The sequence below is a fragment of the Lepidochelys kempii genome, chromosome 3, assembly GCF_965140285.1.
Source record: "Lepidochelys kempii isolate rLepKem1 chromosome 3, rLepKem1.hap1, whole genome shotgun sequence".
Lineage (NCBI taxonomy): Eukaryota > Metazoa > Chordata > Testudines > Cheloniidae > Lepidochelys > Lepidochelys kempii.
Window position 1 is genome coordinate 99,105,518 of NC_136382.1, and position 13,778 is coordinate 99,119,295.

A 13,778-nucleotide genomic window follows, 5' to 3' on the forward strand; every position below is an offset into this window, starting at 1 on the left:
GGAGGCTGAAAATGGTAAAGAAACCAAAAATTCACCAAAGTAGCTTACAAAAAGCATGTCCCCTTTCCTTTCAATACACAATTGAGAGAGAGAAGAAAATAGACAACAAAATTTCTTAACCCTCCAGCACATGAATTTGTTGGGTTTGATTCTTTTTTAATAGTTAAAAGACCAAGGCAAATATCATACAATAAAACTTCTAGATTTAAGCTACTGTCTTCCCTAAGGCATCTCTCACCTAAATGGATCAGCAAATAAAACTCTCAAAGTTTCTCTGATCCCCTACCCCTAAATGGCCAATTCAAACCATTAGCAGCAAAATCATAGCAAGAACACAGCAGTCAATTGCTCAGCTGTCTGTAAAAGTTTTAGAGTGTTCCATTTAAATCCTGCTCTCCTGTAGTACAAAGAGCATGTTGGCACATCTTTTCTCAATCAGTGTCTCTAAGGAAGGGCTTCGTATTTCATGACGCTGTTAGCATTCTCTCCCCTCTTCAAAAGCTGCAAAATGTGCAATTTTCTTCATAGAACTTCTATTTCTTGGTTGATATTTTTCTACTTTTCAGAGCAGCAACTTGAGCCATTTCCCTTCACCCTTCCACACATCGACACAATTTGGTCTTATTCACAGCCGGCTGAAATTAAGCTTCACCTATATAAATCCCCACAAAACTGCACTTTATGAAAGTAAAAGGAGAGACTAGAAATTAAATCTACACCCCTGCCCACCTGGGTCTGCATCTTAGCCATAGCCCCTTCTTGCTACTTGTAAATTGTGTTAGGTGTGCCCACGTAAACATGGATCGCATGGCCCTTCTGCTCCCATATCTCCATCAATACACTTCCTGTGGGCCAATGAAGAGACTGATTCTGGGCTATGCAGCTGGTCCAGAGGCTCTCCCTTACACCAGTGGTTTGCCCTCTAAGCACCCCAATGCAGGGTGTAAGTGGCATGCAACTGGCCCCCCACCCAGGATGAATTTTGTTCAGTGTGAATACCAAAGCATTATTTATATGGATAATTAAAAGCGTTCAGAAATTTAGACATCTGTGTCAAATAAGTGACCTTTCCACTGTTTAGTAATTCATATCTTCAACTCTTACCAACTTGTGTTGTAGCTTTTAGCCATGGAGCTAGTGGCTGGTCTGCATCAGAATCAGCCATGTATGTTTTGGGTTGGAAGCAGGAGGGTGCAGCATTGTTTTTCTAATTTAGGGTGACGGTGCAAGGTCATAACTAATTTCTGCAGCGTTCTTCACAGGAAGAAGAAATTTTGTTTCTCTGGATCAGATATTGATTTTAAGGCACATGTAAAAAAGGTGTCGGAATAGTACCTGAAATCCTTCCTATACTTTGCCTCTTTCTTCTTTCTAAAAGTATACTTTATTTCAGGACTTGGACGTTAATATTAGCTCATTTTCCCCCACGTTTCTTGAAAACTAGTTCCACAACATTAGAACTTATCCAAACCAGACACATTACGTTTCTGAAAGACCAGGCACAAGAAGAAGCTCATCTCACCACACCATTCCTGCCCACTACAATTTAGATATTCTTCAGATAGCATTTGTACCCGGTGGGGAAAATAGCCCTTACATTAAAAACCAACCCTCATTAAGTGGTTCCCCTCGAGCAGTCCATTCCAGGCTCTCACTCACTGACCCTGCATTGCCTCTCAGTGCGTCTGCTCTTAATGGGCAGCACAAATGTGGTAAATGAACTTTCTTCTTTAGACTAAGGGTAAATGCACCAATAGATATAATAATATGGAAAGAAACACACCCCTGTCCCCAGTTCGCTATGGAATATGTCCCCAACCATATTATTAAAAGAGCACCATTGTTCATGAATCATTATACAAAAAAAGACATAATGAGCACAAGGTGTATCTAATTGTCCCCTAGGAGTGACTAGGGGAATAGTCTACATCCAGAAATCAGATTCCATCTTCCCACTCATGGCTCTTAACGTTTCTAATGTATACTTTAATTATACAGCTGATGGTGATATATACGTTCCTAAGAGTTCACCTAGATAGACGAGTAGAAAATATTTGCTTTAATAGCTATAAAAAGACCTATAAAAAAGGTAGATCAAACAAAAACAGCACCCCATCTTTCTTACCCTATTTTAAATGAGTACAAGTCAGTTTACAATTTGCCCCCTGCATTTCACAGAATTCTCTCTTAATATTCCATCCCCATTTTCAACCCAACTTCATGCAGCTGCACTTATGCAAATGAAGCAAGACATTACACAAAAAATGCAATAGTTCAGCTGCACTGAAAAATGCTTACATTCTCAATGCTTTACTGTCAAAATTATCCCACCCATATTTTGAGCTGTGTAAAACCTACAATGGAGACCTTTACACTGCATATCACTAAGCCATTTAATTTTGTAAGGTGTAATCCTGATGACTCAAATGCAGCCCAGACTGTTTAAGTATACTGATCTTTGCAATCATAGCAATAACCCACATTTGACTGTACCACAATTAAATTCTGTTTATGCCTATATTTTCACCAATTACCAGCCTTCTCGCTCAACTATTACAGTATTATAGGTGTGATATTCAAATAGTAGTTATCCTACATAAGGATACAGATTGCAAGCAGAAAGGGATAACTGGACATTGACCATATTAGATAATGTTTCCATTGATATTAATGATAAAGTCCAGATTCCTTATCATGCAAACTGTAGCTCAAACAATTTACAAGTTTAATCTTGAAAACTGCAGGTGACCACCTCCTGCAACTATTCCCCTTACATTGAATAAAATGGTATATATGCTGCATATATGATTTTCCCATAATAGAAACAACAGACTTTTCCCTTTGATCATAATTTGAAAAATGCAGTTTAGATCAATATAGAAAAACATGTCTGAAGCTGCATTACTCATTCAAAAGAGGTTGTTATATCTGGTGTGACGGTAGCAAATACCACAGTTAAGGTTGCAAAATACTTTCCATTATTACCTGTTTTCACATGCTCATAACATTCCAAAACATTTGCCTATGGGCCTGAAATTTTCCATGCTTGATGACTATCCGGTGGAAAGCTTTTTGTAAAGTTTGACTAAAATCTCTTCCGCCATTTGAATTATGGAAGAGGGAAAAAACCAAAAAATCCTCTTTCTTCCCCCAACCACCTTAAACAATGGTAGAAGTTTGAAAGTTGAGATTTGGCCTGGAGATAATCCTCACTAAATATTTTGGTCTTTGCATAGTTTCAAAAAATGTTTTATTTTGAGAAAGTTAGGAGGACTTAAAACTGCACACTAAGCATGTGCAATATTCTTTTTTCAGGTATCAAAGCCTTAAACAAGCACCCGCTAAAGTAGCCAAGAATAGCTGTGTGGGATTTAGCGACAATATGAAAAATAAGGTACCCTTCCTCCAAACCCACAGAGCAGCTCCATGAGGAGTACTTCAGCCAATGGTTATAGCTTTATTATACCCTAAAGAGTTGAAGAGCGTGGGAGGATCGGAGCATCACTAGATTCTCTGCTCCTAGCCGAGCTCCATCATGAAGCAAGAAAGCTGTGCATGCAACCCCATCACCGTACAGAGTAGTGGGCTGGTTATTACCCTTCAGAGAGATCCATGGCACATGAAGAGCTACAGAAAAGCAGGGATTTTTCAAACATAAAGAGCAGAAGGTTAACTTTATTTGCACTCACTCTCCTCTTGTTGCTTCATTATTTTACCTCTCCAAAGTTGGATGGCTGCTGGAAGAGAACATCCAGGGAAGCCTGACAGGGTGCTACCAGCTGCTCTCCACTCCGTGGTTTCAACCACTGTTGGGAGGATGCTTCTGCAATGCTGACAAGAGCGAGGCAATTTCCGCGCCCCTACCGCATTTCCTCTTCCTTGCCCTGCTGGCAGCTGCTGCTCTTCCACCCACTGGAGCTGGCTGCCTTCTTTTGGCTGAATAGTTTATCCACTGCAAAATTAAACTTCTGGCCAATCAAAAATATTTGCAAATTTGGGTCAAATTTAATGAATAGTTTTGGCCAAAAAAGATTTCAAGACAGCCAAACCATTCCATGGTTACTTTCTCAACTTTTCATTTCAAAAAGATGTTCTATTTCAAACCTTAGATTTATTTTTAAAACAAGAGTACACACACCTGGAAATAAAATGAAAGATGCGGAAAAAAAACATTTAGAATCAAAAGCAATCGTTTGTTGTACCCAAATTTTTGTTCTACCTGCAACCTGAAATTCTTTCAGTGTTCATTTCAGTGAGAAAAACAAAACAAAACATCCAAAACAATTTGTTTTTCTGGGTTTTTCAGTTAGGCCACCAAACTGAAAAACCAGTTAATTGCTCATTTCTCCCACCCACTGCCACTGATGGTCAGAGACCACGGCATGAGAGAAAATAAAGAAGTCCTTGGAACTCAGTGGCTATTTTTTGTACTGCTAGTGTTTACAAGCTGAGCAGCATGACAACCAGATGCAGTGAGAATCACAGTCACTTCTCCACCTCTCCGGTATAGCTCCATAGACTGGGAGCCATCATTTGAACTAAAGTTTATTTCCTCTCTTTCCATCTCCCCTGTACTTCCGACCTGTAGCCCAGGCAAACTGGGTTTGCAAAGCACCTTCTTTCCCACTTAGCTGTTCATCCAGGATAAGGATACAATGAGGGGAGGGAGTTAGCTTCTTTTAGCCATGTTATTGAACCAGACCCTCCTGCTGCTCCTGTGAACAGCAACTTCAGCCAGCTGGTAGATAAGTTCTCTGTTCCTTGCACCACTCCACCCCACACTTGCATTTGACTTCCCACTCTTTACCAAAGTGTCTACTTCACTCTACTTTAATTCTGACTCTTCATACCACTATATTCTTCTTATATCAACCCAGTAATTAAACCCTCAATCCCCCTTAATCTTGTAACACTCGCTTATTTTGATGGTAGTTATTGTGATGGGGGCACCTAATCATTAAAAACATTACTGAAAAAAATCAAACTCATTTTACATGTGTCAAAAAGGTCTCAAGGCAGTCACCTATTTTCTAGAAACCTAAGCCAAATTTAACTGGTGATATGGGTGAAAGAAAGTTGTTCGGTCACATTAGCCACACTCAATATTTATGAGCGATCTGTTATTACATATTCTTGGTACTTTTAGTTCTTGTCTTTAAAAAGGACGTAACATTTAAAACATTCCACAGAGATGTAAAACAACGAACGTATGACAAACTGACACTGTGGCAGGGGCTTGGGTATTCAGAAATAGTTCAATTATAAATACCTTAAGAATATCATAGGAAGTCCCACTGCACAGTAAAACCCTAATCCTAATGTTCCAGTTCATTTCAAACTTGAAACAGTTTGAGTGTAGGACTTCCGATGTTGTACAGATCTTTTAAAAATCAGAACCACTTAATTCTAGTGTATGCCTTCTGATCAGATTGCAAAGTAAATTTATTGGAGAGCCAGCATTTGAAACTGGGTTCTGATTTCCAAAAACCATCTGTAGATTTTTAAACATCTAACATACTAAACTGTGGCTTTGTGTAACTCAGAGTCTTGCCTGCATGTGTATGATCACACTGTTTTGTGATACACCCCTCACCCTTCAGTGTGCAAAGACCTGATCATTTGATTAAATAAAGGGAGTTTTAACATGTTTAAGTGGGGAAAAAAATACTTCTAAATCTTATATGACATTTGGACAGGAAACTACACTCCACACAATGGGAATGCAGTGGGTGAATTAATTGGTCTGTCACGAAACTGAACAGACATCAGGTGTCAGGTTAGGGAGCAAAGAGTCAAACTTGTTGAAAATTGTATGGATGACATGTTATTTAGGGAGACACAAGAGCTATCTTGTCCTTCAGACTCTTTCAAAACCTAGCTATTTAAACTGCCATATGAACACATATTATGAGTAATATAATTCCACACCATTTTAAAAGGCTAAATATTTGCAATCGTACAACATGAACCTGAGAATAGACAACCGACTTCAAGCCTTATTCTTTGGGACTACTTTGGACACTAACAAAAACACCATCAGCAACGAATGCTGTCTTAAGAACCAACTTCTACCCCTCCTATATGCAGATATGCATCATCATCACACATTTTGTTAAATCAGCTATGGAACTTGCTCAACACATCAGCCAATTTAACAAGATTTGGGCATGGTAACATGCACCCATAGTGAAACAGCAGATGCCTAACTAGCCACTAGTTACGGGGTAAAAATTACATATACTCTCTAACAACCATTAACACATAACAAGCAATAAATGAAGGGGGAAGAAATGGTAAAAGGGTTATGTTGCTTTCAAATGGCAAGGTTCCTTCTCTTCCCCACATGCATAAATGGAAGCTATGTTAGCTACAAATAGAGTGGCAATGACCTTTTCTCCTCCTCTGCATGATTAATTACTTAATGTCCTATTAATTGGAAAATGTAGTTAAATTTCAAATGCTTTCATTTTCTTTACATATCATCCTGTCTGGGAAGCACCGATTAAGCTGTTCATCAAAGGTGAGCACACAAGGTCATCTATGCTGTACCTCTTCAGTTATTCATTACCTGTCCTCAGTAGTAATTAACAATGGAAATATTTCCATAAATCACCTTTCTGATTATCCCCAGATGAGCAGTCAGTTTTCTCCAAGCGTCTTTTTCTCGCCTTTCAATATTATCTAATGATTCAGTCTAAATATATCAGATGTCATTTAAAATGTAAAATTTTGTTATGTTTCTTTTGAATACGACAGAGTTAGCAGAAGCTGGTTAAGTTCTTGTGTGTATTTAAAAGGAAGACTGAACAAACAGATTTACTGACATTTGAAGGGGTATATCTGTAAAGTGCTTCCACGGGTTCTGGCTGTGTAATGCTCATTAGAATAATCAGGAGTCCACCCAGCTAAAATCATGACCAGCACTTAAAAGATCTACCTATTATTTTTGTCTAAAGCAGGCTTGTGTGTTATCTAGTTTTAAGGGAAGTTCAAGGGCTGTAACCTCATTTTAAGGAAACTTCAAAATTCTCAACACAACGAAGTAACGCAAGCCACAAATCCTTCCCTTCAACTTGTACCATCACCACTGTGGCTCTCACCTTGAGGCATCTCAGGTGGCAAATAGTGAGGTTCTTGAGCACTGACATGTACCCAATCAAAGTCATCATATAGGTCTTGATGGTAATCACAGGGCCCCAGGCCATCATCAAAAGTGCATCCCCCTAAAAGAAAGAAAGCCAGACATTTCATTAGTTACAAATGCTACATTTATTTAAAACAAAAATCCTTTCAAATTCAAACAGAGGTGTTCCTTCTAGGCACATCTGCCACAGAGCCCATACAGCCTACAACATAGTTCACAAGCTTTTATGTGCAGAGCTAAAAATCTCAAGTCTCTCATCCATCAATGTTATTCTCTTTAAATTTTCTCTGCTTTCCACAGCCAAATTCCCTCAACAGCTCATTCTACAGGAGCCGGAAATCACAGATTGAGCTACTGAAGTCAAAGTAGAACCTGATTCAGTGTTTGCATAAAAAGTGACATGTTATCTAGACTGAGGGGGGAAAAAAAATATAAAGCAATGAACAAGGCTAACAGTAAAGGTGCAATCAACAACTTCTTTGATGCACTGACAGCCTACTCAGTCCAACCAGTGAATAAAACGTATCGATGGAGCTCACGCAGAGGGAAAGGAAAGAGCAGAGGAAAGAGAAAGCACTCTGACAGTATAATTACAGTCACTGAGAATTGAAATAATATTTTGATTTCTTCAAAGTTGATTTGATGCTCTTACTTTATTAACCAACCCAGCCTAACAACACAAATTGAAGGCTCTTTTTCAGGGTCATTAATAATGGATCTAAAATCTTTATCCAGTGCCCATCACCAGAACAACAGGAACTGTAAGGGGCAGGGACAAAGGAAAGGAGCAGGGAGGGAGGGTTTAAAAAAAAACCAAAAACCAAAAACCAAAGTTTGCAGCACGATAAAAATCTACTGTTTGGTAATGGTAAATGTTTGATAAAAATCTAATGTTTAACACGTTTTCAAATCTTCTCCTTCACTTATGAAGATAAAGGTGAAAAAGGTGAGAGTGTGGTAAGAAAGAGGGAAGACGAGAGGAGAGATGAAGGATGGAGTCACAAGAAAGAGTAGAGGATAAAAGGGACTTCAGGGGAGGAGAGGTATTTTTCACAATAGGAACAACAGATGCCACGCACGTAGTTCTGCAGCAGCTGTTATCTCCATCCATGGTAAACAATCCTTGGATTTGCTGCTTTGCTTTGAAAATGGGAGGCAAGATCAGGACAGATAATCTTTATCTCCAAGAAATAGTGAGACTGTAAACACAGTGCATGACCATCTTTATACTGAAAGAAGCTTATAATCCATTAGAGAAGCCATAGGGACCTAGGAAGAAGGTTATAAAAGTATCTGGCAGTTGAAAATAAGTTGGAGGTATTTAAGGGGTGAACTCATATCTGCCTCATTGGCTTCCGAGGGTATGTCTACACAGGGATAAAGCAGTCACAGCTAGCCCAGGTCAGCTGACTCAGGCTGCCTGACTAAAAATCACTAAAAATTGCTGGAGCCTGAGCTCTGGATTCCTCCACCCTCCCAGGGTCCCGAGCATCGACAACGATTTTTCAGCCCCAGAGCCCAAGCCCCGTGAGCCTGAGTCAACTGACCCAGGCCAGCCATGGGTTGTTTATCCCTGTTTCGGCGTAGCCTGAATCAGTACATTCATATGATTAACAATTCTTACTGTTGCAAACACAACATTATTCTTCCCTGCTGTTAAAGAATAAACTAGAGGCAATATCTAACAGGCCACAGAGTCTGTGTTAAGAATTTCACATACAATACTGAAAATGGGACCTGATGCTGTGAATTAAAAACTCTGCTTCCGTTTATGGTAAATTCAGGATTATCTGAAAAATGTGTCATTTCCATTCCATCTCAATGGCATCCTCCCATGTGCTTGTTTTTTTGTGTTTATTTTTCCTGGAGAAAGAAAGGAGTGCAAACCAACCTCACTACTACTGCATGTGCAACACAAAAATAGCCTAGGAGTAGAGCTGGTTGGGGGAAAAAAAATTGGGAGAAGGGGGTGGAGCTTCCTGCAGGAAACTTGACTTTTCATCAGAAAAACTGAAAAATCCAATGTTTTTGGCCCACCAGTGAAAATTTTTGGCTGGAGAGTTTGATGAAAAGCAAAGATTTTCCCACAGAAAGCAAAACACTTTTGGCAAAAAAATTTGTGTTTTGGCAAAATCAATTTTCCACTTTTAAACAGTTTTGATAGAAAAAGCTTTCAACCCAATCCCTACCCCGGGATGCCAGGCTTCCTTCTGTTCTACCTGTTATGCTTTTGTTTAAAAAGTGTCAGTCAGTTAACAAGTGAGTGGAAGCAATACTACATAATGACGACTCATTTAAGAGAGCACTTTGCAAATACCTAGAGTCTCAAAATTATTTGTCAAAATTCCTTGCAAACAACAAATACATTTCAAGACATTGGTTGGTTTGTAGTCGATATTATCCACACAAAAATCTCTGCTAGTTGTATTTGTTATGTCATACCTTCCTTACATACACACATCTTCCTGGACATTAGTCTTACCCACCCTAGGACTATCACCATGCTAGTGACAACCATGTTTGCAAGTGTTTGTTTTAACAAGGGCAAACAGTCTTCCTGGAATCTTAAGAATTGTCTGTTGGACCCACATTATAAAACCATAATATCAGAGTAGGCAGTGAACAGAGGAGTTTTGGTCTGTCACACAGTTTAGCCAACTTGACACCCCCCAACCCCCACAAAAATTCCTTTCTGTATCTGTCAATAAAATCACGCTAGGACTCTGCTTGTGCCAACAGTTACTAAATACTGTTTCACCCAGTGTGGACAGCACCAATGACGTAGATAAAATGCAGTAAGAAGACATCATCTACTGACAACCTAAACTGGAATTCATTCCCTTGTCTGACAGGTTGGACTGCCTTGTCCACAAATCTGAATTCAGCTCCATTTCCATCTGAGTGAAACCTTATAGATATATTACGCTTTTCATGCATCACTTTGACAATATGAACACACCAACAAAAAACACAGAGTAAAATTTGATATTCTGCACCGAGTTGATTGCTATGCCTGTGTCACTGTCAGGGATGGCAAAGCACAAAAGGAGAAATGTTTGTGTGTCAAAGAAACACTAATTGTATGCAGTGTTGTTGTAGCCATGTTAGTCCCAGGATATTAGAGAAAAAAGTGGGTGAGGTAATATCTTTTACTGGACCTGAAGAAGAGCTCTGTGTAAGCTTGAACACTTCTTTCTCTCACCAACAAAAGTTGGTCCAATAAAAAAATATTATGTCACCCACCTTGTCTCTCTAAAGAAACATTAATACCTTTTAAAGTTCTTCTCCAGTGTCCTATTACCAACAAGATAGCTTTCTAATTAGCATCTCATGATAATACCATAAAGTCTTAAAACAAATCTTATCCTTTCATTTAACTTCCAATAGACTGCTGTGATCATTCTACAGCAAAAAAGAACATTTCCATAGACATTTAATTGATAAATGAATAGCAGCTTCCCTTAAAGCTAAGTTATCATTGTCTACTGTCACAGCACCAAAATGACGTACTGCTTTGAAGCACATGCCTTGAGGGCACCCATTACCCTTTTTAATGGTTTATGTGCCCTCGGTATATAAATTTAAACTACCAATGGATATCACATTGACTCATTTGGAAGATGAATGATCTTAATTGCTGTCCTTCAGACCTGCTATTAATTTTAGGTATCAGGATTCTGATTAGCAATAACAACAAGTGTCTCAATACACAAACAATACAGACTTTGTCATTTTTGCACATCACTGTAGCATCAGCAAAGCCAGTACGTACACATTTATCATATACACATGAAAGAAAAGTTATCAGAATGGATCATCAACCTGCTATAAAATCCACTTTATATAAAGAGCTGCCATACCAAAAGGGGAAGAGCTCCATCTCAGCTCATATGCTGCGTCTAACAGTGACCAATACGTGTTTCAGAGGAAAACAAAGTAGAAGTCAAGTGCACATATACAATAACGCATTATACCACCTCCATAAGGTAAAGTAGAAATTATTGCCCTGTTCCTGCAGGTCACCTTCTATGACCTAAAGCACGGGTCTCAAACTCAAATGACTGTGAGGGCCACATGAGGACTAGTGCATTGGCCCGAGGGCCGCATCACTGACACCGCCCCCCCTCACTGCCCCTGGCCCCGCCCCTGCCCCGCCTCTTCCCTGCCCCCATTCCAACCCTTTCCCCAAAGTCCCCACCCCAACTCTGCCCCCAGGGGGTGCAGGAAGGGTACGGAGTGCGGCAGGGAGCTCAGGGCAGGGGTGCGGGGTGCAGGATGTGGCAGGAGACTCAGAGCATGGGATTGGGGTGCAGGGTGCAGCAGGGGGTTCAGGGTGCGGGATCTGGGGTGGCAGCGGCATGCATCGGGGCCATGGCAGGGTCCCTGCTTGCCTGCCCTGGCCCCCAGCCCCTGAGCCACTCTGCTCCGGAAAGCAGCCAAAACCATGTCCTGTGGCCCGGGGGAGGGGGGGAGCGAGGGCACAGGGCTCCGTGCGCTGCCTTGCCGGTCCTCCAGGTACCTCCCCGGAAGCTGCCATTGGCTGCGGTTCCCCGTTCCCGGCCAATGGGAGATGCGGGAGGCACTGCCTGGAAGCTATGGCAACGGACAGAGCCCTCTGCCCCCCCCCACGCCCACCCGGGCCACAGGGACGTTGTGCCAGCTGCTTCAGAGAGCAGCACGGGGCTCGCAGGGGGCAATCCCGCGGGTCGCATTGGCCCGCGAGTTGTAGTTTGCCCACCCCGGCCTGGAGGTAGGCCGCGGGCGGGCTGCTTGGCAGGCCGCAGGAAATAGCCCTGAGGGCCGCATGTTTGAGACCCCTGACCTAAAGTATGGCCAAGACACTACAAACAGAGATCTGCCCCTCTCTGTTTATTAATCAAGCACTTAGACACTATTAAAGTAACTACAGAAACTAAAAGACCTACCTGTCTAAAACATTGTGATGAAATAACAGGTGGTCTACTTGAGGGTGTGGTGAAGGGTAACAAGGAAGCCCTCAGTTGTGGAACACTATTTATAGTCATTGATAAGATACACCTTTACCCCGATAACACGCTGTCCTCGGGAGCCAAAAAAATCTTACCGCATTATAGGTGAAACTGCGTTATATCGAACTTGCTTTGATCCACCGGAGCGGCAGCCCTGCCCCCCCGGAGCACTGCTTTACCGTGTTATATCTGAATTAGTGTTATATCGTGTAGCGTTATATTGGGGTAGAGGTGTATATTGATACATTTAAACCCATTCCAGCACAACTGCTAATATAAGTGAAAAGTGTGCTATAGGCATGAGGCTCTCAGCTTTCCCCACAGCATGGACCACCATCTTCCAATTCAGTAATGCAAATCACTTTTCCACCCATTTCTGGTAACAGCAACTGCTTGCACAGAAAAGTGGAAATATTTAACATATTCCTACTTTGTTTTCAGCTGCTAAATCACATGAAAAGAAACCGGACAAAAAATGGCATGTGATCAGCCAGCTCTCTACTGGCTCCATGGATTAGGAACAGAGCTGTGTGTTCAGGGTACAACACTACCTATTGATCTCCAGTAGCCTGAAGCTATCACATTCCTTCCATTGCTGCAGAGGTATATGCCACAATTCACTCATCGTTATTACCCTGGGTCTGAATCAACTCACCCATACGGAGGCCAGGGATGAACTATGAGTGTTAGTTCCAATGCCTCTGCTCAAGTCCTAGGCACTTCAGAGACACATAGCACTTGTACTCAGAGGTCATTGGAACCATCTACATCTACCAACCAGGCCTATTCTGGATTTCTAATAAGATATAGGTGTACTTACTGGATTTCTAAAATGGTACCTGGGATCAAGACACAGACAGTGGCAATGGAAACTTATGCTAGCTGGCTCGGACTGCAAATTCTTTGAGATAGGGACTTTCTCTACTTTTCTGTTTGCATAGCATATAGCACAAGAGAGTCCCAAATCGTAATGAAGGTCTCTGAGCACTACTGTTATGTAAATATTTAATTAGCATAATGAGCCAAGATGGAGATGCATTCCAAATGACCAGAGGGACTGAGGAAGAGAGCGCGCCACTGACTCCCCCAACCAGAAAGGTGTAAGCTAACCCTTGGTTACTACTATGATGTATTAAGACCATGCACATTACTTTAGAAACCAGTAAGGATTCCTAGACTGAAATAATAAGAGTATGTGGAGCAGGACACAATTCTTCATGGTTTTTAAAACATCCTTCCATCTGCCTGGGGTAACACCATCAATTTGGGCTTGAATAGGGACTGGGAGTGGCTGGCTCACTACAAAAACCATTTTCCTTCTCTTGGTATTGACGCCTCCTCATCAGTTATTGGGAATGACCACATCCACCCTGACTGAATTGTCCTTCAACATTGGTTCTCCACTTGTAAGGTAATTCCCATCTCTTTATGTGCCAATATAAATGTATGCCTGTATCTGGAATTTTCACTCCATTCATCTGAAGAAGTGGGTTTTTTACCCATGAAAGCTTATGCACAAACAAATCTGTTAGTCTTTAAGGTGCCACCGGACTCCTCATTGTTTTTGTGGATACAGACTAACACGGCTACCCACTGATACTTAGTGTTTCAGAGGCAATCATTGCAGTGGAATATTTACATCCCAC

The 13,778-nt window shown here is 41.1% G+C and overlaps 1 protein-coding gene across 8 annotated transcripts in view; it reads right to left on the reverse strand.

Annotated features, from left to right (window-relative positions):
• Window positions 1–13,778, reverse strand: part of PTPRK (protein tyrosine phosphatase receptor type K) — a 584,612-nt gene that overhangs the window by 450,665 nt on the left and 120,169 nt on the right. For 7 of the 8 annotated variants that reach the window (XM_073337266.2, XM_073337264.2, XM_073337265.2 and 4 more), the window contains exon 2: window positions 7,101–7,223. The exons of the other annotated variant lie outside the window; for it this stretch is intronic. In XM_073337266.2, the coding sequence (XP_073193367.1) occupies window positions 7,101–7,223 (123 nt within the window). The remainder of the gene's footprint in view (window positions 1–7,100; window positions 7,224–13,778) is intronic. 8 annotated transcript variants of the gene reach the window in all.